This window comes from Ciconia boyciana, chromosome 5 (assembly GCF_034638445.1).
Source record: "Ciconia boyciana chromosome 5, ASM3463844v1, whole genome shotgun sequence".
Lineage (NCBI taxonomy): Eukaryota > Metazoa > Chordata > Aves > Ciconiiformes > Ciconiidae > Ciconia > Ciconia boyciana.
In genome coordinates this window covers 37,420,402-37,447,846 of record NC_132938.1, presented here as the reverse complement: position 1 = coordinate 37,447,846, position 27,445 = coordinate 37,420,402, and the positions used below count along the sequence as shown (strand labels likewise).

General features: G+C 37.9%; 1 protein-coding gene across 1 annotated transcript; it reads left to right on the top strand.

Moving 5' to 3' along the window:
* Positions 1–88: 88 nt before the first annotated feature.
* On the top strand, positions 89–26,508 carry TRAPPC11 (trafficking protein particle complex subunit 11). The gene is made up of 29 exons (XM_072862278.1): positions 89–618; positions 1,625–1,794; positions 2,223–2,293; positions 3,142–3,256; positions 5,336–5,435; positions 6,193–6,266; positions 6,497–6,593; positions 7,431–7,564; positions 7,909–8,056; positions 8,931–9,024; positions 10,385–10,464; positions 10,577–10,655; positions 10,741–10,795; positions 12,252–12,397; positions 13,558–13,619; positions 13,722–13,854; positions 14,597–14,727; positions 15,248–15,403; positions 15,916–16,103; positions 16,771–16,919; positions 18,420–18,541; positions 19,208–19,327; positions 19,683–19,748; positions 19,847–20,003; positions 21,600–21,708; positions 22,421–22,512; positions 23,420–23,553; positions 23,951–24,118; positions 25,541–26,508. The coding sequence occupies exons 1-29, from the start codon at positions 415–417 to the stop codon at positions 25,583–25,585; spliced, it is 3,399 nt and encodes a 1,132-aa protein (XP_072718379.1). The 5' UTR covers positions 89–414; the 3' UTR covers positions 25,586–26,508.
* The last annotated feature ends 937 nt before the right edge of the window (positions 26,509–27,445 follow it).

Genomic DNA, 27,445 nt, shown 5'->3' with positions numbered 1-27,445 from the left:
CTTTAGCTAACTGGCTCCTTCGCCAATGACGTAAAGTGCGGGCGGTCCCTGACTGGCCCGGCGGTGGAGCGGAGGCGCCGATTGGTGGCTTCTGCTGCCCTTCCGATGCCCGGCGCTCGCTTCCTGAGGCGGCGGTCCTCCCTCGCCTCGGTCGCCGACGCCTCCCGTGACCCGCGGCTGCTCCCGGCTGGCGCTGCCCGGCGCTGAGCTCCAGCCTGCGGCGGTGACCGGCGGCCCGGGGCGGGGACGGGCCCGACGCTGTGTCAGCGCCTGGCGGGGCGGCAGGGAGCTCCTGCAGGCGGGGCGGGCCGGGCCGAGGAGGAGCGGCCGGCCTGGGCCGCGAAGGCGCCGCGCTGAGAGCCGCTCTCAGAGCCGCTCTCCTGCCGCCTCGCAGGCCGCCTGCCCGGGGGCAGGATGACCCCGACCCAGTGGGACTTCCCGGTGGAGCTGTGCTGCCGGCCCATGGCGTTTGTCACCCTCACCGGCTTGGACGTGGTGTACAACGCCGTGCACCGGGCCGTGTGGGACGCCTTCTGCGCCAACCGGAGAGCCGACCGCGTCCCCATCTCCTTCAAAGTGCTCCCTGGCGACCACGAGTATCCCAAGTGCAGGACGAAGGTAGGGAGCGGCGTGTGCCCCGGCTGCTCCCCGTCCTGGCGGGCCCGGCCCCTCACGGGGTTCAAGCCTCTGCCCATGTAGCAAAAGCCAGCGGCTTGGGTGGGGGGAGGGGGGGGTGCGGGACCTGGTGGCTCCCTGAGGGCAGGGGCCGTAGCAAGGGGCTGGTCTGATCTGCCTGGTTTACAGGCAGGTGAGCAGCACTCGCAGTGTTTACCGCTCAGCCGGGCTTCTGCTGTCTCTTCCCCCGCTGTTGGAGGGGAAGAGTGGGAGCTTGAGGTCTGAGAAAAATTGTGAGGGCTAAGGGGAAGCTGAGGGCTTTGTGGCGAGTGCTGTGGATGCATAGGAAACCAGGATGCCTTAGCTCATTAGCAAGAAGCAGACTATATGACTGCTTTTTAAGGTACTTGCTGTTCATTAAGGTATGTTTGTAAAGTTTGAGCTTTAATGAAACCCAAAGTTTAACTCTGGAGAAGCTAGGTATTTGAAATTGGTGTATTCTGAAAAAAATGTAAAGCCTTTAATTAAGTGAAATGCAGCAGAAATAATATCTCTGCTCTACTTTCTGCTTTGCAGTGGCAGTTAGGAAGCAATGTCAATGGGTTTAAGCCTTGGAAAACTACATAATTCTGTGATGCTGGCAAGGAACAAGAATCCTAAATGATTTCTCCTAGCTCTGTTTGAGAGCCCCTCAAAAGCCCCCTTTTAAAATAATTCTAATTTTTCAGGAAGGCGTGTGAAACATGCTTCTGAACTTGACCTTTTTCTCCAGTCTAGCTGGAATCTGCTGGTCTTTGTTGCTGATATCTCAGGCATCAGGCCTTGATGCCAGGGAGTGAGGCGTATGTCTTACTCGATAGGAAGCAAAGGCTTGAAGGCAAGAATGATAAAGGAAAGATGACAAACATATTCACAAGTGATAAGAATGTAGAGGCAATTCCTCTTCTGCTATACTAAGAGGCTGGTAAATGGATTTGGTATCTTGCTTTAATAACCTCAATATTTTCAGAGGACATCCTATGAATGGTATATTCCAAAAGGAATCCTGAAGACTGGTTGGATGAACAAACACCTGAATTTGGTTCCAGCACTTGTTGTGGTGTTCTATGAACTAGACTGGGATGAGCCGCAATGGAAAGAAAAACAGTCGGAATGTGCTACTCGAGTTGAAATTGTCAGGTTGAGTTTTTTCACTTGGTTCCTAATGTACTACAAACGTGAATTGCAGAATCCTTTTTGTGTTCTAAGATATATAAATATATTATTTTTTTCTTAGACACAACTTAAGGGGAACTTGAACTTTGCTCTTTGAAGTACAACTGACAGCAAATAAACTTTTTTTTAAAATGGTTTATTTTTAAAAGTCATTTAAGTAAAAACAGCCCCTAAAATTTTGCCTGCTAAACTCAGCACAATTATTCTGTCCCATATGAACAAAGAAGAGAACACAGCGTTCTGTGGATGATGCAGCATGTTGTTGTGTTTGGTTTTATATCTTATATAGAAGCATTGAAAGAATCCTATCTAGACTGAAATATCATTTTGTTCTGATTATTCACAAATAAGAAGTGAAACCTTGACACTGTGCCCTGTTGTTTTTATTTTAGGCAAAGTTTGCAGGGAAGAAATACAAAAGTTGCTGTGGTTTTGATTCAGAAAAAAACACCGTTACCTCCAGGTACTAGAAAACTCTGTATGCTGTTGTGATGATCTCATTTTCCAGAGGGCCAGACAGACTGAGCTGACTATCATTTGTGACCTTATCTGCAGTTCTTAATATAATGTCATCTACATACATGATGTGCATTGTGGCTGCAGGAAGGTATACAAATGGAAAGAGTGCTCAGGGCAGTTGACCCTAAACATTTGATTCTTTTATCCTTAACTTCTTCCTCTTAAATCCAAGTCCATCTTTTGATACACAGTATCAAAAAATGGTATGTTAGTGTAATACATGTGACATGCCTCCTTGTAAGTTGTATTTTAAACCTTGCTTGAGATCAAGAAAAGCTGTAAAAGCAATGAGAACTTAGAGGAAGGGTATTTGGTACCTACAGAAGCCTTTTAGTTTAACTCAGTTTTAATCAAGAAAGTTTTGGAGTCGAGTGGAGCTGTGAAACGTGGTATGTTTTAACCTTGTATTTCTGTAGAGGTGCTGCTTCAGCTGTAGCTGCATACTTTCTAGTGTCTGGCAAACTTTTTTTTTTTTCCTCTACCTGCTATGTATGTTTGTCTTTTCTGGATGTTATTGTAGTTTTCAAGACACAGGATATTTAATTCTGTGAGAGAAATGAAAAATGTATGTCATACTTCTACCTTGTTGCTAGCTAAGCCACTCCTAGAAAGTTTCTGCAATGTGTTCTGCTGGATGAAGCACATAGTACTCTGAAAGAAGTAAGAAAGAATGTGGTCTCAGTTTTATGTGTATTTAGATTTTTCCAATCCTTGTACTGGTCAAGCTTTTAGATCTAGTTCGATATTGCAGCACTGCATGCTGCTTACTTGTGCTTTCCTTGACTTCACTAGGGGAAGACGTTATTGCATCGGAGAGGGCAGCAGCTTTATGCAATGCTTGTGACCTTTCTGGAAAATCCCTCTTTGTACTTCCACACACTGATCATCTTGTTGGTTATATTATAAGGTAAGTGACTGTAAAACACTGTTTTGCTCTGTTTTGCTGTTGAGAGAGTTGATAGGTTGGAATGACTACGATGTGGCATGCTGATTGTAGACCAGCAGTGAATGTTTTATCAGTTCACTGGAATTCTTCAGGTTATTCTGCAACCTCGAGAATTCCACACAGCTCCCTTTTCTCTGTGAGGCTGAGTAATGACTTTGAGATGTTGCTTTTGAAGAAACATTATTAGATATCCCAAGACATTCCCTTCCTCAAATCAGGTAGAGGCAAAGTGGGCTTTTCTACCTCTGCAGTGTTTGGCCCTGCTGGTTCTAAATAATTTTCCCTACAAATGTTTTGTTAGGTGTAACTCTGTATTAGCAGGTCTTTACTTCACACACACACCCCTTTCTGGCTGTATAGGTATCTTTCTATTTATGCTAAGTGGCATTTACCTGGTTGCAAATACTATGTCTCTGTCATTTTTTACATTTCTTATGCTTTCTATTTTGATATTTACAGGGAATACAGCTTCAAATAAATCATGAAGGCCGTTCAAAAACAGAACAGGGGAAGGAAGAAAGTCTTGTGTAGACCTAAAAAGAAAGGCTCAAACTAAGGCAAATCATGGTTTATTAAAATCAGTTTTAATTTTTCCAGATATGCTTAGGGAGAGGAAGGGTCATGGTCTGAAAGACTAATTCTTTCTTCTCTCACCCTCATATTTATATATAAACAGTAAAGTTCTCAACGTAAATCAGTGCTGTTGTATCCATGCTGCTCATAAACAGCTACTAGAATTGATCAAAATAAAGTAACTGTTACTTCTAGTTTTTCATATTTTGCTCAGTGTGAAAGAGGGAATGCCTATGCTAGTTAGCATGTAGTAAACCTTTGCAAACTGTGTATAGTTGCATTTTAATACGCGATTTGCAACTGTCTCCAAGTTTGTGAAGGTAAGGCTATATCAGTAGGGATTAATAGCTCTTCATGCACACTTTAAAAAATATTTATTTGAGCATATAATCATGTCAGAATTCCTGGTATTAATCATTTTGTTTTGACATTTTTAATTGAGATTTCATGGTAGTAAAAGAGTAATTTTTTTTTTACCTCTCAGACTGGCTTGTCTTTTCTTATACAACTGCAATATACTGCTAAAATAAGTATAATAGGTGGACTTAATTTGTCTTGTCTTCCTTTTGTGACTGAACTCATAGTTAACAATTGCTGTCTATTGGTCTGTCCCGTTGTTTTCATTACCATCCTCTCTGTTCTGTGGCAAGCAGAACGCAAGTTGTGATCTGCCTTAGTCAAAGTCTGCAATGATCCCTTCTTGGCCAAATGACAGAACTGGTACTTCATCCTTTATTTCCTATGTGCATCAGCGCTGTTGAATGTATTCCTCTCCTGGATTCTGGTCTTGTTCTAGTTGATTTTACTCCTTACAATTTGATCGTACAGCGTATGCTTCTTAGATCCTCCTCAGCCTCATACTGTATTCAGTGTTCTGGGCCTCTTTGTCTTTCTCTTCTCCCCCTGTGACTTGCCATTGGGCTATTTATCTTGCAAACACAAGTTCAACTGTTACCTCTGCAACCCAGGTAGCTGTTGATGTTTGGACAGAATGATGAAACCTAGTTTGTGCCCTCATAATTTTACTTACTGCTATTTTTTCCTTCCCACTCCTCCCCCCACAGTCCAGCAAATAAGATCTTGACCTGTTCAGACTTATCGCAGGAGCCTCTGCAAAATTTGCTTGTTTTGACTGAGGTGTCTCTCCACTTTCTGTTGCCTTGCAAAATCCTAACATCTTATCATCAGATTTTCTCACATTAAATCCTAGAGATTGTTGTATGAGAAATCAATCCATAAGGCTTATGAACCTACTAGCTACTTTGTGCTACCCCTGTGTAAGGCTTTGTGTGAAGAGTTTTTGTCTGCAAACTCTTGCCCTGTGTGGCAACTTAGAGTTTGGTAATACCTCAAGCTTTTTTTGCCAACCTTAAAATAAGCATGGTTAAAAGTAACTTATTCTGAAGTTCTTCAGATTCTTTGTATGTGGGAAAAACTTAGTGAAACTTATGAGCAACTTTGTTGCAGGTTGGAAAATGCTTTCTATGAGCATGCACAAACTTACTATTATACAGAAATACGAAGAGTTAAATCTCATAAGGAATTCTTGAACAAAACCACTCATCAGGTAATGTTACCCTATTTTTGAAATACTGTGCAAGTTATAGTGCATGTTAAAACATGAAAATAAGGGTTGTTTGTTGCTGAAAAGTTCTTAATCCTCCCCCTTCCAACTTGACATGACTTCCCTCAGTATAGAAAGTAAATCTAGTTTTATTTTCTGCAACTTAAACTTTGATTTTCATTGGTTTTGTTCTTGCGTTTATTTGTCTTCCTCACATCTTCCTTAGAGGAAGAGCCACAGCCCAAAAATGAAGTTCTCTGATTAAAAAAAAAAAATTAAATTTTCTATATGGGTTAACCTGTTTGAATGTAGCATCTTAAGTTGTGGGAAGTGCTTCCCTTAGAAGCTCAGAACTTAAACTGGCCCTTGATTTGGCTTTTAGCTTTTGCTTTTCAAATTGTTAAACATCTGCTTAGACACAACAATGTTCTGTTGTGATTGCCAGCTTCCCTCTCTTAGAAGCTGGGATCAAAGTGGTGAGCTCCGAACAAACAATCAACACGGTTGGTGTAGAGACTTTGGGGTGTTACAAAGCCCCTCTCCTGTTCCAGGGTGAAAGGCTTGGAACAGACTAAATCTGTTGAAAGATCACTGCTGCGTGATGGTGGCAGAGAGGACTATTAGGAAACAGTTGCATAGTCAGTTTTTCAAGTCAACTGCTATATTATGTAAACCACTGAAATTATCACCTGTATCTGCTTTGTAGGTAACAGGTATGTTCAGATGTTTGTGAATGATGTATGCTGGTTGTGTTTTGCAGCTTTTATTTGTTAGACACCAGTTCAAAATAGCGTTCTTCAGTGAGCTGAAACAGGATACACAGAATGCTCTCAAGTAAGATGCATGTAATCTTCCCCCACCCTCTCTACCCCAAATTACTGCTAAGCCATAGACTATGGTAAATATTTTCCCAAATGCAAAATTATTTAAACATCTATGTAAGGGGCAAGTTCTTCACTGGGAAGAACACTCTGATTCAAAGGCTGTTTTCTGCTGTCGGCAATCCTGTTCTTAAATTTTATTATCTTGTACGACTTAACTCTAATTTAAGTATTCCTCCTTAGAAATTACAGAACTGCCTATAATCTTGTGCATGAATTGAGGGCTCATGAAACAAACATGCTGGAAATCAAGACCATGGCAGGATTTATAAACTACAAGGTAACAAGTGTACTTCTAATCTTTGACAACCTTTACTTAAAAAAAAAAAAAAGTTGATGCATCTTTAATGTATAAAGGTTTAAAAGTTCCATTTTATATTGCTTTTAAGGAGATGGATTGGAAACAGCTATCAGTGAAATACCGATTACACTCAGACTTGCAAAGACTTCTGAATTCCACACAAAAGAAAGATCCTTAGCTGAAGTTCAGGAGCATATTGAAGGATTGGAGTTAATTTGAGATGCAAGCATCTGAAAGACTAGACTTCCTTTAACTCTCACTGTGTGCAGACAGAATGAAACCGAGTTGCTTGTTCCTTGAATATTTTTATCTTCTTGCAAAGCTTAAGCCAGTATAGTTCAGTTACCACATTAGGAGGAAGAAAGTAACTCTTTAAGAATCAGACCATACTTTTGTAGTATTTTAGGGGCTTTTAGGTAGGAAAAAAACCCCTATCCCACCATTAACAACAATCCTGGAGTTGGATTCCATCAAATTCCATTAGCAGACTGCAGGCTTCAAAGGTAATGATCTTCCTAGTGGCTCTGCAGTTCGATCTTGAAGTTATGTACTCTTCCATTGATGATTTGAGGGAGAAGGGGAAGAAATATAACATTAGACGAAATAGAGAACCACATGGTTTCAGGTGTAGTACATTATGATTTACATCTATTTTTCTCCCTCTGTTTTCTAAGGTATTTGAGCTCTTCAGAAATATGTAAAATTAGTTTGTTTGGTTTTTTTTATGGGTGGCGTTTTGGGTTGGGTTTTTTTTTTTAAAGCTAATCTTTAGCAGCCTAACACAGTTATTTTTCCTCTTATTTTGATTTCTTCTAGATCTGTCGCCTCTGTTTTCAGCATAATACTCCACTGGATGCAATTGCTCAGTTCAGGAAACATATTGACTTGTGCAAGAAAAAAATAGGAAGTGCAGAACTGGCTTTTGAGCACGCTGCCTGGATGTCTAAACAGTATGTTTTTGCTTAGTAATGTTTCTGGTTTAGTTCCTGTATAACCTTGTGAAGTTCACTGTTTTAGTTGTCTAGGCAAGATGCAAATTCTGAGCTCTTTATCTAAGAAAGAGATACACTAGATCGTAAAAACCGTATGCTGTCATTCTGTTTTGCATTGATTATTGACCACTTTTCTCTGGGAATGAACAGGATATGACACAAATGCAGCCATAGAACTTAGATGCAAAAGTTCAGAGAAGTATCTTCTGTCTTAAGACTAACCAGAACTTTTTAATTGAAATATACCTTTCAGTTCAAATTGCTGTTCTGTACATAGTCTTGGTTATGAATTTTTTTAATAGGTTTCAAGCTTTTGGTGACTTATTTGATGAAGCGATTAAGCTGGGATTGACAGCAATTCAAACTCAGAATCCAGGGTTCTATTACCAGCAGGCAGCCTACTATGCACAGGAACGGAAACAACTAGCAAGTATGCTTTGTAACCATGATGTAAGTTGGGAGGGGAGAAAATGCTTTGCAAGTAACCAGATAGTATATTAGCTAATGTTTAAGTCTCACGTGGTAGTGGAATAATCTATAATATGTGTAAATGAAATCCAAGGAAAGGATATTTGTTTTTCTGATGCTTACTAACATTACAAGTATTTGTTATGTATTGGAAAGGTTACTCCAGAACAAATGTGTTAGTGTTTATTTTATTACAAATAGCACTTATTTTATTATTTATAATTCTGACACATTTTTAAAATACTCACCAAAAAAAAGTATACTTTCTACATCTCTGGATACTTGAAAACTTTCTGGTTTGTTTTTCCGGTATATTTCTCTATACATGCACTGTATCTGGTGACTTAGAGAAAGCAGAGAAACAAGATCATTAGTATTAGAGCGTGGGGGTGTGGTGGGGTGGTGGTTGTTATTTTGCGGGGCTTTTTGACACTTGCCTGGCAGAAGGGGTTGCGTGGCAAATCAATCTCTGCAGTTGACTAAACATACAACTAATATGTAGCTACTCTCCAGCTGATATGTCCTGATTACTTAAAAATTTCTTTGTTCCTATTGGTGCTATTTATTTGTTGTTCTTGGATTATCTTGTTAGGAACTAATTTTAAAAAGGATTATGCAGTTATTCTTTAACAATATTTGAGACGAATGAAGGTGAATGAAGTAGAATGTCAGACTGAATTAATGAGAAGTATTTAAACGTTTGGGTTTCCTGAAGTATTTTTATACAAGTGGCTGGAAAGGTTGTATGTTTTAAAGCAAACATCTTCTTTTTATGTGTATTGGAGCATCAGATCATTTTTAATGCTTTCAAATGAAACATGAACCCTTTTTATGACTATATTTGCTGAATTTACAGTCCTCTGTGGTATATCCCAATCCGGATCCCCTGGAAACTCCAACTGGAGTGCTTGACTTCTATGGGCAAAGACCATGGCGGCAGGGAGTATTAAGTACGTTTCTGTGTCTTGTATCTGTGGAGTTCAGAGAAACTTCTTTTGTTGCTGATCCTGCCAGCTGACTTAGTGGGCATAAGCATGTAAACCCTTTTCTACAGAGCCAGGTGCAGGACTGGGACCTCACTCTCTTGTTAGTTAGTGGAAAGACTTGAATGGGTGTAAGTTGCAAGTGTAGGAAGTGTGTTTGATGTCTATAACAAATAGAAAAAGGAACCTCAAGTTTATGCACGGTCAGGTCTTCAGCAAAGTTGCATAGGCCATACTGAAGCTCTGCTGCTGCTTTGTTTCTATTGCTGCCTAAGCTACCTGTAATCAGTGTGCTGCAGAAATACCTGACTGCAGTGAAATGCATTATTCCTGGGAAGATCAGTTGGAGAACTGGATACAGCAGAAGTAACGATGTCCCTGAATGTGATTGTTATAAATTCATCCTGCCATCCATACTGTATCTTGTCAACTGTAGACAGGAACTCATTACATTTTTTTGTGAAAAAGCTTTTTGGATTTCAAAATTGATTGAGAGGATGCAGTGACTAGATTTTAATCTAAGAAAAGAATTTGTGGTTTTCCTATTAAGGAGGATGTTTTCTCAGAAATTCAGACTTTGAATGTACAGTTTTGAGCTATGTATGAATACACACGCAGTTCTGAGATCTTTGTTGTTGACTGTGGTTTTACTTCCCTTTCTCCCTCTCTCTTTGGTCTCCTATTCTTTTTTCTCTGCATATCCTTTGGGCTTTGCCATTTTATCCCTGCCCTCTTTAAAAGACTTTATTTCATTTACTGTAAATACAGTACTGTCTAACCTCTTTTATCTTCAAGTGTTACTATTTTAAAATTAGTTAGAATCTACTGCCAAGGTTAAACAGTTTAAGATGAAGAGAAACTTCACCTGTTAATATATTCAGGTTTTTTGGTTCCAGCAAGAGTTTATAGTCTTTTAAAGCCCTATACAGTTCTTCATGTGTTGGCGTTCTCTAGTGCTAGAGAAACGTACGCTTGAATCCTTACTTGAGATCAGATAGGAAAAGGGCTACAGATTTGTCTTAACATATGCGCTTTAAACTTTCATAGATGCAGTCTAAAGGCTAGGTTGTCTTACTGTAGCTTGCTATTTTTGGGTAGCTTCAGATACCTTGCCTTTGGTTTAAAAGTTATTTGTTCCAGAACTTCCCTTCTAGAATGCAGAGGATGGGTGAGTTCTTAAAGCTATTTATGCACCTCCTAGGCAAAAGAATGTTTGTTTGAGCATGCCTGAGTTGGAGCTTGCATTGCATATAGCTCACCAAATAAATAGTTTCCTTTGGGTCTGGACAAAATTCCAATTTCATGGATTTTTCATTGTCTTATGTAGGCTTTGATCTTTCTGATCCTGAAAAGGAGAAGATGGGGATTTTATCCCTACAGCTGAAAGAGAAAAATGTCCTTCATTCGGTAAGTTTTATTCTTAAAAAACAAACAAACAAACAAAACCCACAAACCTGTTTTCTAACATTATCCTAATGTTTGCATATATAATTATATCAGTAATGGTTTTATCTGTTAGGAGCTAATAATCACTTTGTTGAGTAATGCTGTTGCGCAGTTCAAGAAATACAAATGTCCAAGAATGAAAAGTCATTTGAGTAAGTATATATAATCAGATGCATTTTTTTAAACTAATTTTGCAAAGACTTTCAGTATTGATACAATACTTTTTTTTTTCATCAGTGGTTCAAATGGGAGAAGAATATTACTATGCTAAAGATTATGCCAAAGCTTTGAAGTGAGTACCATCCATGATTGCTTCTTTCACATGCTATTCTTCTCACTAAGACCCCATGTCTTATTGCTATGGAATAATGTTGGAAGCTCATCTAAGATGCTCCTAGTACCTGGATTTGATTGAAGCACAAACTTTGGAGTCTACGAACTCTGCTTATATCAAAGAAAGCAAAACAGATATGATGAGTCAATTAGAGTAGAAAAACTTCCTGCTGTAAGCTGTTGTGGGGATTTGCCTTACTGGGCAAATACTGTTTATTTCTAGCTTGCTGACTGAGGGCTGTCTCTCTCCCCCTCAGAAGTGATTTCTGAAACTTGCCTGCTACTGCAATGAGAATATAGTTACATTTAATTACAGACTTTGTAGTTACAAAATTCAAAAAATATGGAAGTGTAGCTGAATTTAATTTTTGTTTATATACTAGGGAATGAGCAAAAGGAATTATTTTTATTGGTGTAGTTTTCTGCTATTAATGACCACAGAGCTAGGAAAGCTTAGTACTGAGGTACAGCTACTATCTTTTCTGAAGGATGTGTCTTATGCTTAGTTTCTTAACTTTGTATTTTTAAGGGGAAACAGAGTCAAGGTCATATTAAGTAGTAGTCCCCACAATGTTTTCATTAATTAGGTTTCAAAGATCACATGCTGTAAAAGGAGTACTTTTGAGGTAGGAGAGATGTGTTTACTGTTGTTACTAGCTTACTGGAAGCTACATGGAGGAGAAGATAGGCTAGGATAAGCAGATCAATTTGTATCAAGTCTAAATTTTACACAAACAAGCATTTCTTATTTATGTTTAGGTAGGTTTTTCTGAAGTAGGCAGAAAGTCTTGTCTTGAATAGTTGAACAGAGTTTAAAAAAAATTCACTTCTCTGCTTTGCTAGTAATAGCAAACATTGCTCAGTATTAAAACCATATTAAGGTGTGCAGTTTTGCCTGATAAAGATTGATTCATGTGGTGTTTGTAGATCTTTGAAACCCTTGAAGGGACCAGGGGATAGGAGGTAGGAGGGAAAAGAAATATTTTGGCTTAAGGAACATTAAAATTCTTCAGTTTGGAAGGGGACTTTAGTGTAGGGTTTTGTTTTGTTTTTCTTAAAACTCACCGCATACTCAATAGTAAAGCATATTTTTAACACAGTGCTGGACTAAGACTCTTCTGCCCAGTTGCTGTTTTGCTAGTTCTTTATGTGAAGACAGGTTAGTGTTCCTGCTGTTCTCTTGTGAAGATTGTTCTAGTCTGAAATAGAAAGTTCATCAAATAAATGTGTTTCTTTACAATCATTTCATGCTGTTTTCAATAAATCATTGCCATATGTAAACAGTAGACTTGACTTTAATCTGGCATTTGTATTAGTGAAGATGAATTGTGTGTTAGTGATACCAAATAAATGCAAGCTTCTAAAAAATATTGGTGTGTATAACTTGTTTTTCTCTCAATTTTACTGTGTTGCAGGCTCTTGGATTATGTTATGTGTGAATATCGCAGTGAAGGATGGTGGACTCTTCTCACTTCCATATTGACAACAGCTCTCAAATGTTCATATCTGATGGCCCAGCTGAAAGATTATATAACGTACTCTTTAGAGCTACTGGGTAGAGGTATTCTTCTAAGAAATGTACTCAGTCTATACAGGAAAAATTAGAGTACATGTGTTTGAAAGTCTGACAAATCGTTGTCAGACACAGTGCTTACAGTACTTCAAATGATTTGACTACAAAATAACTGTACACCTGTGCTGCATTTTTACTATCTTCTCTCATATGCTGGAATTTGAATTTTCTTGCTTTTCTATTATAAAATTCATTGCATTCAAATAGGCTGTGTCAGGATATCTGAGGCACAGAGCTTCATTTGAGACTGTTCAAATAATGTAACAGAAACTTCCTGAGCTTTGGGATGGGGGAAGAACTGTAATATAGCTCAAGGAGAAAAACATTTTTCCTACTAAGTAACAAAGCTAGCACCACTTTTATGGACTTTAAAATCCCAAATACGCTTCTCTCAGATTTTTTTTTTTTTACTAGAACTCTGGTGAAATACGCATGTGTTATGTTTTAGGGAAAGAATGTGACATAAGGTGGCTGCACAGTAATAATGCAAGCACTCTGCTTTGTATAATGTCTGTTACTTGACATTGCAGAAATAATCCTTTTGTGGCCCAAATTGCTAACTAGTACCCCTGTTAGGGTAGGTGTGGTAAAAATGGGTTTGCATCTTCTGTTAGCTAGCCAGGCTACTCTGCTTTGTATTACAGAATAGCCAATGAGACAAACCCACCTTTCTTCATCCTCTAGAGAAGAGTGCTTATTTCAATTAGTCCTTTTTTACTTCCTGTCACCTTCTCTAGTTGTTGTTTCTAATGTTATCTGAGCTTGCCTTTTGCATGTCCCAGACTTTCCTGGTTTCTACTCTCTTCCGTTTTTAAACATAAATAACAAAGTATAGGCATTATTCTCTTGGGCTTTTCCTCCAATAAATTATGAAATGCTTGTCTAGCAAAAAAATATTCTACATGGTTCCAGTAGAAGTAAGAGGAAACACTTAAAATGGGGGAAACTCTGAAAACTGAATGAATCCTTCATTACTGGTAGATGGATGTTAATTTTTTTTCCCCCAGAATGTGTTTTTTGAAAGATGCAATCTAAAGGAAAGATTTATTTTTAAGTTTAAAAAAAAGAACAAAAAAAACAAAACAACAAAGCAAAACTAAGAGGACTTGCTTCTGTCTTGTAATCTTTATTTTTGTTCTGTTTGCTAGCATCTACTCTTAAAGAAGATCAGAAATCTCGAATAGAAAAAAATCTGATAAAAGTTCTAATGGTGAGTGGCAAAACTCCTATTACCCCTTTAAATAATCTTAAGAGTGGTCAGTGTTTGGTAACCTTCTTTTATTGTTATTTGTAATCTTCTGTCTGGATACAGAATGAAAGCCCTGATCCTGAACCTGATTGTGACGCTGCTGCTGTGAAAGCATCACAAAAATTGTGGGCTGACCGTGTTTCCTTGGCAGGCAGTAATGTTTTTACAATAGAAGTCCAAGATTTTATACCATTTGGTAAGTAGGAAAGCAAATTTACACCAGAACATAAATTTCGATGTAGTTATCTCTTGAAAATAACTAATTAGGAAAAAATATAAAGTGTATATTAAAGCCAACAACACTGAAAACTGCTCTTCAGCACTGCTCTGTTCTTCATCTAAATCACTAAGATAAGAAATCATGAGGGAAGCCAGTGATCTCTTATCCCCAATATGGATTACTAAAGAAGAATCCTTTGAGCATTGTCTCGGGGGGTGGGGGGGGAACCTCTCAACTTCCAGCTGAGGCTACCTACACCTTTAAACATGGTAGAAGTAGTAAACCCTTGCTTTTGGAAAGACTTCTGCCGCTCTGGTGTGCTTTGAAGTAGGATTCTGGGGAAAGAGGGCAGAATGTGTGCAAAGTAATACTCCCCATAGAAAGGGGGCATGAGTGAGCATTACCTACAAAAGAAGTGTATCTAAGTGTACAGGATTTTTTTTTTCTGCTAGACGTCTGCTTCTTCTCTTCTCTGCAAAGGTTTCAGTCAAGTGCTGAAAAGTGGCTTTCTGTGGCAGTGTTAGTAGCCAAATTTGTCCCACTTACATACAAACCAAAATTTTAAGAGTATACATAGAACAGTCCTTTCCACGATTATTTCCAGAGTGTGCTTCTGGAATTTAATGTTGTCGTTTGATGTGTTTAACACCTACACTTTGGTTTTGTGGTTGTGAGGGTTTTTTGTTTAATTTTTTCCTTTTTTTTTTTTAAATTCTAGTGCAGTGCAAAGCAAAATTTCTTGCTCCTAGTTTTCATGTTGATGTTCCTGTACAGTTTGATGTATACCTGAGAGCTGATTGTCCTCATCCTATCAGGTTTTCTAAGCTCTGCATCAGTTTCAATAATCAGGTAACTATGTTCTATCTATCTCTGATCTAGTGATAGAAGCTTATTATAAGAATGGAATAGTATCTATTAGTGTTTGTAAACATAAAAAAAATTCAAAAGTTCTTTTCAAAAAATTATGTTAATACTTAAGTTCAAAAGGTGTGAGGTGGTTTTTTTGCATTCTCTATCACTTTTGACAAGTATATTGATACTGTGGGAGATAAAACTCCCAAATGCAGTTTCATTAGTTTGTGTATCATATCTTTGTTTCTCTATGAAGCTCTCTAAAGTTTCAGAAGGATCATTTTAATGTCTTATTTCTCTTGATGTTCTTGCATAAAGTTACATTAATTAATATAATGGATATCTTGTGTCAAAGAATTGCATTGTAATTACTTGCTAAATGTAACTGATGTGTGAAAAGTAGCAAGAACCCATATAGTTTGACCACAGAGCCTTAACACTTGCTATACTACTGTTACTCTCTAAAGATGTCTTAAGTCTGGATTTATCAACTTTTTTCCCCATTCCTCCACCGTAGGATTACAACCAGTACTGTGTGGTAGAAGAAGCCTATCAAAAAAGTGATATTCTAGAACAGTCATCGCAAGGAACAATGTGCTTAGTCCCCGGCAAAACAAGAAAGTTCACTTTCAAATTTGTTGCAAAAACTGAAGATGTAGGAAAGAAGATAGAGGTTTGTAAATTTCTTTTACACCTTTCTTACAAAGAACTCAAAACTACAAAGCTGCCTCTAATCTGGCACCAGTTATGAATGTCACTGCAGTTCTAAATGTTTGAATTCTTGAAACAAAGTACCAAAAGTGAGACTAAAATTTTATTGACAATACCAAAGCAAAAAATTATCACAAAACCTTAAGTATTGCTTCAAGTTGTGGGTTTTTTGTTTTTATTTTTTAAATGTGTGATACCCTAAAAAAAGAGGGGGGAAAGGGGTGGTATAGCACTATGGGAGGGTAGGAAACTACAGAATACTACACTGCACACACATGAGCACAGATACTTTTCCCAACACTGTTTCATTAAATGAAATCCTGGAGTGGTGAGGTGTCTTCAGTCTGTAAAGCTGCCAGAGCTTTTTGGTGATATACAGGCACAATAAAGATGTGTATGTTGGAAAGCTATATTGTTACAGTAGGTGATCCAAAGACAAAGTTATTGGTATGTGTTCAAATCTGTGTCTGTCAGATCACCTCTGTGGATTTGATCCTGGGAAGTGACTCTGGCCGATGTGTGATTCTGAACTGGCGTGGAGGAGGTGGAGATGCTGCTTCATCCCAAGAAGCATTGCAGGCAGCACGTTCCTTCAGGCGAAGACCTAAGCTTCCAGATAATGAGGTGCACTGGGACTGTTTGACTATTCAGGCAAGCACTATGTGAGTAAAAACTTGAAAATATAAATGATGTATCATTGTGAGTCTCCTGCGAAGTCCTGATCACTCTGCCTAAAAGAAGACAGACTTGTTGGAACTTCTTTAATATGAGCTTTTTAATATGTCTTTGCTTAACTGGGGATAAGATGGTACCTATCTTAATTCTTTAGGACTTTTGAGGCTCCAGATAGCTAGAAGTACAGAAAAAGCTTGCATTGATCTATGAGCATACCAGGTATGCTTTAGTTCTCCCCTTCACCTAACTTTGCTAGGCAGACTTTTCCCAGATTTTTGTGCAAACTAGGAGGTGTTACTGTTCTCTTACAAAAGCCATCACACAAACAAAGAATCCCTAAGAAACTGTATTGGAAAATAATTTAGCACTAATTTAGATGTATTCAAAAGAATTAAATCAAATCGCTGTTGGTCAGGGTGCATTTTTCTTTCCTGGCAGAACATCTGAACCATCAATGCTTATTACTGGGGTTCCAAACTGGTTTTATAGAGTTGTTCCCATTGTGTTGCTTTTCAGGAATCTCGCATCTCCTAGTTGAATAGGCCACCAGTTGTCAGAACTCTTAAACAATAGGCTGTTTTAATCTCCTTTAAACTAGGCTTTAAAACTTGTTATTTAAGAAACATACAATAACTGAGTCTTTTTTTCTTAAAGGATTATTTCTAGAGTGCCAAACATTTCTGTTCAGCTCCGTCATGAACCTCCTGCCCTGACTAATGAAATGTATTGTTTGATTGTGACAGTCCAGTCACATGAGGAGACAGTGGCCAAAGATGTTAAGCTTACAGCAGGTTTAAAGCCAGGTATTTGGGCTTATTTTCTTTTAATCCAGCAGTCTCCTAACTGACTCCTTGTTCTTGATGCAATGCAGAGAAATAGGTTAGGAATGATGAGATACTAGTGATAAGAACAAGAGCTAACAGACTCATTCAGTTATGGTTATCTTAACTACTGCTTGTCAATAGTGTTTATGTGGGTATTTTCAAAAGATAAGTCTTCACAAGTTTGAAAGAAAACATGGAAGCTTTTGTATTCCTTCCTAACCTTTTATTTAATTTGCTCATAACTAAGCTTTTTTCTTTTCCCAAGAGATAGATCATCTTTTTTGCTGAGTTGAAAGCATTAGACAGTGCTAGATAAATGTTTTCTAAGTATAGTCATTGTGGGTTTTCCCCACCCTCCCCCCCCCGCCTTTTTTCCCCACCCTGGACAACATGGTTTGGTTTTTAAACCACTTGAAATCTGGGGAGCAGTGGAGAACTGAGACAGTATTCTTCCAAATGAAAAGGAGAAAATGCAAATATTGTATGTCTAAGTCCTAGTTAGCTGTATGTAGTTATTGCTGATAGTTTTCAATATGTGAAGTCCAAATGTTATACTCAGTATGCCTATTTGTAGCAATTATCCTAAAAGGCAAAAATATTTTTAAGCCAGTAGTATATAGGTTGCAATATGTCCCGTGTACTCTGAAATAGAACCACATTCCCTATACAGTTGTATGGTTCATTAAAGTCAGTGGAGTGTTCTTTAAACTTATTTAATTGGATGTTTGGGCTTGGCTCCTAAAGCAGTGTTTAATAGCTGGTCTTGATTTTTATTTTTTCCCCCACTTGATCTTGACTCTTAACATGTGATGTGCAAGGTCAATGTGGGCTTGCTGATTTACATTAAAAGAACAATTGAAATTTGACATTTCGTTTATAGGGAAGGTGATATATTTTCCACAGTTGCAACTGTTTGGCAAGATGTGGCTTGTTTTGCTTTGAAAATTATCCCACATGACTGCAGTAATGCCATTATCCTAGTCAACCTCTTACTGAAGAATGGTTTCATTTAACATCTATACATTTGTTTTTACGTATTTTCAACACGTATTTGGAAGAACAAATTTAAAAAGATGTAAAATCATTAAGCCATGCTCTTGAAAACAGAACAGTGAAACTTCCTTTTTACTTCACACAGAGTACCAAGAAAAACTTGGATCACATAATCATGTTGTGTTTTGTATATGGCAATATAATTTCTGACTCTTGTGATTTTTTTTTTTATTTTTTTTTTTTTTCTTCCCTGGCCTAAGTAGATGAAACGCAAACCTTGCAGGATGTGATCTCTCCAACTTAGAAAACTTAAGGTGTTTTCAAATCTACCCTCTGCTGGTACTTTTGAAAGATTCCCTCAACCAACCAAACAATGTTAATTCCTCATGCATCGCTTTGAGATTAATATCTTATTATTTTTAGTTATTGCTTTCATGCTTCAGTGATGTAAGCCTGTGTGGATATGAACACTGTTTTTAATCCTAGGGCAAGATGCCAACCTGACTCAGAAAACTCAGGTGACTCTTCATGGAACAGATGCATGTGATGACTCCTTTCCTGCACTGCTTCCTGATATCCCTGTAGGAAACTTGCAACCAGGGGAAAAGGTGAAGGCTTCTTTCTGTATCACACTTAAGAAAATGGGGATCTACTAATAAAAGACTCTCATAGAAGGACCTATGTTTACTTTCAGATAACTGAACTGATAAATGAAATACTTATGGTGTATTTTACCTATTGTTTACTTGTAGTTCAATATTTCTTTAGCTAGATTCCCTTTTGGACTAAATTTGGGAATAAGGTATATTCTGGGATTCATGATACAGCTAGGAGATAAGAAATAAAATAAGGAGGCTAATCTCAACTGTTAATTAAATGCACTGCCTAGTGGACAGTAGATAACAATAGTCAGCAAGTGTGATTCAACATGGTAGAGGATCAACTATGCACATGTTGCACCAAACTGAAATTGTGAGTAGTAAATTAGAAGTTGAGTGTATTGTATATTACACAGTAATGGTTCTTTTCGTGTACTGTTAAGTAACAGACGAGCATCAGTAGTGAAGCAATTGGAGGTGTGCTACTCTGATTAAAATAATTCACTGCATGATTAAGATCATGCATTGTAGGAGATTCTTTGTGGTCAAAATAATACCTATTCTACTATTGCCCTCTTGGACAAAGTAAGATGATTAACAAGTTTTGGACAGCTCTAGGCCTAATTAATGTAATTTAGGTATAGCTTGGCTCATACTGTCTCCTTTATTTTGCAGCTGGAAAAGCCAATATACATTCGTTGTGGAACAGTCGGCACAAGAATGTTTCTGGTTTACATTTCTTACTTAATCAACACTATCGTTGAGGGGAAAGAAATCCTCTGCAAGTGTCACCGGGTAGGATGTAAAGATGCACCAATTGCTGGAGATACATTCATGAAATGCAAGAAATATTCTCAATCTAAAGGGTGTAATTCCAAGTCACTTAGAAGCCTTTCTAGTAGACAGAAAAATGCTAAATCAGCAGTATGGTAGACAAATTTAGGGTGAGCAGTTTCATAAATACAATCAGAAAAGTTTTCTATATTTATTCTTAAGTATCTTAAAGGTACATTCTGCCCTGGGGAGGACTTGGTTAAAATCATGATTAAAAGTAACTTTACATTAGTAACCTTTGACATCAATAGCCAGATCTGAAACTGAATATAACTTTTTTACCCTCTTCTTCCCATCCCTTTCGTTACCTATACAGGATGAAACTGTAACCATAGAAACAGTATTTCCTTTTGATGTTGCTGTCAAATTTGTCTCCACAAAGGTATGTGTTTGAAAAGTTTATATTTTGGAATCACACCACTTTCAATAGTTGCACCCTGTTTAGCTAGAAATAGCCAGATCTTGTGTCTGTCTTGACAGATGGAGCACTTGGACAGAGTATTTGCAGATATACCATTTTTACTGATGACAGACATCCTGAGTGCCTCTCCTTGGCCTCTCACTATTGTAACCAGCCAGCTACAGCTGTCAGCTTCCATGACCCCAGTAGATCAACTGGAATCTTATGTGGAGAATGGTAAGTTTTCTTAGACTGTGCTCTCTATCAGGAGGATGCTTTTTGCATAAGCTGGGAGTAAGAAAGGGGGACATCTTAAACAGCATTTGCTTATCAAACTCTAGAAGAAAGCTGCTTAATACTATAGTTGTTTGCCAGAACAAAACTTAAGACAGCAGAACTTCAAAATGTAGTTCTACTTCACTCAGTCAAGTAAATAGACTTGAATAATAGATGGTGACCAAAATTCTAAATATAACACACATAAGGGAAAGCACCTGAAAGTAGTTCTGATATGCAACTTCTTAGATATCCATATGAAAAGATACTCAATATTTCCAGTGTTTATGGGCTACATATACTTTCTGGAATGCAAACACTTACCATGTGATAGAGGCAGCATCCAAAGACTAAAGTGATCCATGTCCATGATTGCAGTCATGAAACTGAAAAATGGGAAGCTAGACAGGGTAGGCTATAAAGAACAGTTAGAAGTAAGCATCTTTTTTTTTTATATTAACACAGTTTAATAACTTATTACTTAAATGAAAAAAAATTATCTTGCAGATCTCAACCTTTAAGAGTGCAGTATGTTAGCTTTAAAGTCAAATAAATGGAGTACTTAGCAGTAGAGCTAATCCAAAAATCTTCCAACAAAACATTGTCTTTGCATTTGCTGAGTCAGAGATGTGAAAATGTGTGTATTCTATCAAAACGTGGAATAAAATGAGGCAGTCTGGATGGCTGCCTGATTGTGGGGCAGCTGTCCACCCATGTAATCAAGGACTTGCAAGACTCTAGTTCCTCTGTAGATTCAAGGGTTACCTGGCAAAAGGAATTATTTTCTAGGTCCTTTAGTCTTCAAATGATGAGATTTCATCTTCATCTGTGGCACCTTGTGCTTCATGGCTTCTGGCTGATGCTCCTAAAGAGCTAACTGCCAGCAGTTATGAACCCCCTCAGATACCAGCTATTCAGCTGTCCACCTTTTGGTTGATTTTTTTTTTTCCTTGTAGGACTTAATAAAGATTAATGATTGATTTTGAATGACTGAAACATCTATTTTCTTAGTACTTTTAAAAATCAATCTCTAAGTGAAAACATACTTTTTTTTCGTTCAGTCAGGTGGAGGAAAAAAAAAGAAAGAAAAGAGTGAAAACTCAAAGCCAGTAGATTTTTCTTGTGTTCCTTCTCTTCCCCACCTCTCATCCATTTGGGTGGGAGAGGAGAAATGTCCATGCTCATTTTCATTTTAAAACATGAGACATCGTATGCTAATGTCTTGGAATTTGCTATGGGGGAAGTGTAGAATTTGAATTGGCGTTATTTTGCCTTTTTTTTGTGTATGAACTCTAAATTTGTAATGGCTTGTTCTGTGTGTACATGAAAGACCTCATAATGCTGTTCAGAAAGTAAATTGTGATATATTAGTATATGTCACCCTTTCATGTATTGGGATACTTCACAATCTTTATTGAATTTATGTATTATGTAGGTATACTTTGCAAAGCACTTAAGGCCTTTCTGGCTGAACACTTGTGTCTGTGTCATATTGGATTTTTAGACTTGGTGGCTTCTGCAGTAACACTTTGATTTTAAACAAACTCTTGCTGATAGTTGTTTTGCAGACAGGTGAGAGTGCCAGTGAGTGCTTTTGCCTTCGATGTCCTCCAGTTACTAATGCTAGTGGAGTGGCAACTGGATGTTATATCATTTCCTGGAAGAGGTAGGTATCTCTTGGCCTGGATGGGGAGTGGAAATAAGTAGGTTTGGTTTTAGGGATTATGGCAAGTTGGTGGGTTTTTGGGGTGGGGTTTTTTTTTGGCTTTTTTGGTTTTGGATCTTCCTGTAGCAAGCGCTGTCTAGACTTTGAACCTTACTAATTACTGCTTAGCTTGTTAGACTTTTGAATAAATACATATCTCACTTAAGAGATAAATATTATGTGGTTATGGTTTTAACATTCTATGAAGCTTTCTTCTTTGTAAGATCTTAGGTCAATTACAAAGCTGTTTTGTCACCTTCCACTCCCTGTTTTCTCCAGTCATGAAATACTTCACTTGAGAAGTCAAGTCAAAGAAATAGTTCTGTGATAGTAGAAAAACTTTTTTAAACGGGAAAACTGTTTTCCCACCCTAGATTGTGGGTTTTCCAAGACAAATGTTGAGGTATATCTTTCTTCTAGTTTGCTTTTATTTAGTTTTAGAGCTGTTTAGTGTTCTTACTCGAGTTTTGCTATTTTATCTCCATGCTATGGCACTTTCTTTTTTCGCTCACTTCAAGCAATCCAGTATAAGGATTTGGGTTTTTTCTTTGCACCACTGAAATTACTATAATTTTAGTTTAGTCATATATAAGCGATGTTCTTTTGGTGTACTCACTTGATACTTTATGTTGTATAACTTTCAACATGGTCTGCGTTTGACTTTTTCCTGCAGAAGTTCACCTGTGGAAAGTGTACCTGTTGTTAGTACAGTCATCGCTCTACCGCATGTGATTGTAGAGAGCATTCCCCTCCATGTTAATGCAGGTAATATTAATTTGGCAAGATATGTGTGTCCCAATTAGAATTTTTAGGACTGCCAGAGTTTTTACAGCATCCAGAGCTTGCATTTACTGGAGCAAAAGACAGAAAACTGGTGCTGGATATTATGGAGCTAGTGAAAGAAACTGTATCATCATTTAGACTGCCTCAAGCCTTGCCCCTCTTTCCCCCCTTCAATTCAAGGGAAGAGCTGGAAGGTAGTTACACAAATGCATTCTCTTAAAAGCTGTCAGTGGATCGACCTGTGTTACATGACAGCACAGAGGCCAGAATTACCTCTGTTGATGCTGCCTTCCCAATAGGTTTCTCTAGACACCTATGGCAAGCATTGTTCTGTTCACCCACGCCCTGGCTGCATCCCAGGAAAGAAACAGCCTGGAGAATTGGAGCTGCTTGTGGGCAGGTGAACTGTTTCTCTTCTAGCACTTCACCTGCACAAGAGGGTGAATGGAGAGCTCAGAGGGGGAATGGAGAGCTCACTGAACACACAGAATTCCTATGCCTTCCTCAGTTTGGTTTAGTTTGTACTGAGATTCTTCCACCATTCTTTCCTGTTATGTTTTGAAGGAGCTTCCTGACAGTATCTGATAAGGTTTTGGTAAAATACCCAGCAGCAACCAAAGTGACTTCCTAGCTAGCATTCCTGGACAGTGTTAGCAGTTGGGGGTTTTGTAACTAGATGTTGAAGAAGTGTTATTGAAAAGCTGTAATGAAGTTGTGTTCTGTTCTTTAATCTTTTTTTCTGAAAAATCTTGTCAGAAATGCTTTAGATACCTAGCTATTGTATATGTTTTCTTCAGACTTTTCACCGCTCTTGGCGATAGACTTATTTTTCATGTATGAAACTTTAAAACCTATTTTGTATTTGAGATTAATTACTTTCTTTCCAAAGATCTGCCATCATTTGGTCGAGTCCGAGAATCCCTACCTGTCAGATATCACCTGCAAAATAAGACCAACTTAGTCCAGGATGTGGAGGTGTCAGTGGAACCCAGTGATGCCTTCATGTTCTCTGGCCTTAAACAGGTACAAAATTGTCACATCTACTGATCCTGCTGCCTTATCTGGTAGTGAAGAATACATTGATTAGACTTAGTCATGTGCAGAGAGGACAAACTCACCTTTTTTTAGATGTTTAAAGTATGGTAAATTCTGTCTGGAAGAACGCATGGATGCAGACTCCATTTAAAGAAGGGCTAAATGGAAGCCTGACTAAGAGCCTTTTGTCATGTTGTTTATGGGTAACATGGTGCTTCAGTATAGAAGTAAACTTCAGTATAGAAGTAATAGTTTAACTAGAATAGGAAAGTAGTTGCATTCTTTCCAACTTCAGAAAGTAAACAGTGTATAAATAGAAAGTGAGCAGAGGACTGCTTTTGGTCACAGAACGTATCTATGTTTGTGGCTTTTTTCTTTTTTTAAGATCCGATTAAGAATCCTTCCTGGCACACAGCAGGAAATGTTATATAACTTCTATCCTCTTATGGCTGGATATCAACAGTTACCATCTCTTCATGTTAACTTGATGCGATTCCCAAACTTCACTAATCAGTTGCTCAGACGATTCATACCGACACACATTTTTGTAAAGGTAAGACTGAGAAGTGCCTTGTGTTTAAAGGCTCCCTGTGGGACTGCTCAGTTTTTGGGTACCAACACCCCAGCTCTGCTCAAAGCTGAATGTTTCTAAGCAGACTAAAATGGCCAGCTTGTAACAGGGTTATTGGCTTTGAAAAGTCTTGGGTTATGCATTGGTGTCTCCAACCAAAATCCTTAGGAAATCTGTTCAAGTGGAACAGGTATTTGGTTACAATTAGATTAACTAGCTGAATGTGCTTAGTCTGTCTGTTATTCCATGTCTTACTCTGTAAAATGAGTTTTAAAGTTGTCTGTATTTTGAGTACAATGGAGTGAGCTAAATGTAATGAAATACTTTAATGTCACAATTTGTAGCATTGCTGGAAAAGAGGTGTTTGAGCAACCCATATGACGAGGTTCAGAAACACTGTAGCATCCCACACCTCCCTAGATAACTTCTAAAAACACATCCTCTCAGTGAATCACTCAGTCTAGATTTTTTTTTTCTTAAGTGATATGACTGAAGACAATTCAATCATGTCATGAAAAATAGATCACAGGTTTCTTTTGACTTTTTAAGAATCATTTAAATCCAGTTGCCCAAAACAATGCTTTCTCGTTCCACTGCTGATGTCTCCAGAATATTGTTTGCTAAGAGTCTGACTTAAAAGTGAATACAAGGAGCCTGAAGAGTTTGTTTATATGAATTGAGATGGACTTGTTCAGACAGCTGTAATCCTGTTTCCAGGAAACAGGCCTGGCGTTCTTTCAGTTTGGTTTTAGCCAAAAGAGATAGGCAGAACTTACTTCTTACATATGCTGTCAATCAGTGGCTCTTCTAGATTGGTTGTCAAGATGTCCTTCTAAGTCAATACAAAAGGCTTTTTTCCTCAAAAGTGTAGTGTTCTCAACACTCCTATGGAATCTCTCAGGCTTCAGAATTCTTTGCTTTTGCTTTGGAGTTATCAGGACCTGAAAAAACCTTATTGTAAAGATTCCTTTTCTTCCTTAGAACTTCTTCCTTGCTCTCTCCCATCTCTAGTGATTCTGCTTAAAATTCCTCCAAGAAACTGTCAGTCTCATTCCTGTTTTATGCATTGATAACTATCAGCTTTTTATACTGCAGTAATACTCAGAACTCTGATCAGCCCGGCCTTGTGCTAAGCTGTCCAAATGTGTACGGAGATGCTCTTGGCATTTAACAGGGCAGCTAAGGAGCTGAGGCCTCTACCAAGTACTCACTGGGCCAAACTGAAATTTCAGTTGGATGTCCTCCATGTTTGTGCTACGACTGGAAACCATTAGAAGTAAGGATAGGCTTAATGCCATAGTTGTGTACTAGAGCTACATTGATCAACACAATGTATTGCAAAGTGAGTTTCATAACAGCCTTAGTATTTTGACTTTTTTTTTTAATTCTCTCTTTTTCTTAAAGCCTCAGGGTCGTCAAGCAGATGATAACTCGATTGCAGCTGCGTAACTTAGACCTGTACCTCTGCACTTAAAGAAAATGGGATGTTGCACAGAATATATAAAGCTCACTTTGGAAACATGGCTTTGATCAAACCATAAGAATTAAATTTTATTTTTAAATTATAACTCTTAGCAAAACTAATGTTTTAAAAAAAAAAAACCTAGTCTGTCTTAGACTTTCTTTAAGGAATAAATGTGGGGGAAAACTTGGTACTTTATTTAATAGGAACATTCTCTTGAAGTTAACTTTGAATGTCAAACTCTTAAAAGTATTAAGGCATATTAAATGTCTTGAGTATTTAAGTGAAGAAATACTAATTCATTTACCAAAACCAAAAGACGTTTTCATAATTAACAGTAAGTTGAAGTACAAAGTTTGTACTTAACTATTACTGAGATTTACAACATTGAAAATTATCATCCTTTACAGAATTTTGTTCTGTGCCCCTTGTGTTGAGGGCAGAACTGGGTGTGCAGTAGCACAGTAAACTACAAACATTTACATTGTACTGTTGGAATTGAGCAGCTTACTAGTTCTGCAAAACCATAAATCTAAAAGGCACTATTTCTCCTGGGTAAGCCATACATCTGAATTTGAATTTGGCAACAGCTAGTCTAATGAAGAGAGAGATTCAGTCATAACAGTTGGACTATCCAACCTGAAGCTGATATGGTTTTGGATTATTTTTACACACACAGCTTCCAGATTAAAGATATGTCTTGGTAGTCTCCTGCTGTGTGAATTTAAAAAATGGACATCCTACTGTTGTACAGCTCCAGATGAACTGGTGTTTAAAGTACAGTAAATCATGTGTATAAAAAAATGCATTGTGAAAACTTCAGTTGTTTAACTTTCTAAATAATTACATTTCGATTGCTTGGGAAATACCTTATTTATTGTCACAGTGAAGTTCTAATAAACAGCTTGTAACAGTACTCTTCTGAAACTGTGTCCTTAATTGCATTGTTTTCACAGCTGTTGTTTCATAACTCTGGTCTGTCTTATGGGCTGATACATGAATTTATGGCACTGAACTCCAAAATTACAGCTGTAATACTTGGAGAAAAGCATTAGACACACATGTAAACATGCCTTACCTGTGAAAGGACTGTAGGCTAGTTGGCAGTCCTTGAAAAAATGTGTGAGCATATACAGCTTTTCTGTGGAGTGCAGGCGTAGTTATATTATGAGGTTTTTTTCAGTGTATAGAGGAGGAAAAGACGACAACTGACAAACCATTCTGGGAAGAACAAATGAAACGTTCCTTATTCTTTGCTTAAATATTATGAACTATGTGGCAGTCATTTATTTAAGAGTGGAAAATGTATTTAATTTCCAGATTTTTTTTTCTTTTAAGTAGCCACTTGGATTACAGCAACTCTGGCACCTCTGCTACTGCTTCTTAAAAGACATGTTGATGCAAGTGGTGTGAGTCTTCAGTGTAGAACTGGGGTGCCTCCCCCCAAAACAGTCTAACAGCAAAATAGTGATGTGCATTCCTCTGAGAAAGGGGAGGGCGTAAAATGCTTTCATGGTTACAGTGATATTAAAGTCTTAAGTGAATTGTGTAAATAGGTTTCTAATTAAAATAGTGAGTATTAAAAGTAGGAACTGTATAAAAATAATATAGAAATACAAAAATGCAAACTTATCCCGCACCATGGGGAAAAAGAAATTACTTGCTACTTTGCCATAGTTGTAACTTCTATTTTTTTCACTCGCAAAGAGAATATTTTCTTGTTTTGTGTGATCTTATTGTAGCTGTAAACACTGCAAAGCAGAGATTTTTGTCTTAGTTGTCTGTAAAGTGCTAGGCACACCTTTTATGCTATGTAAATGACTGATGTGGATGAAAACATGCAGCAA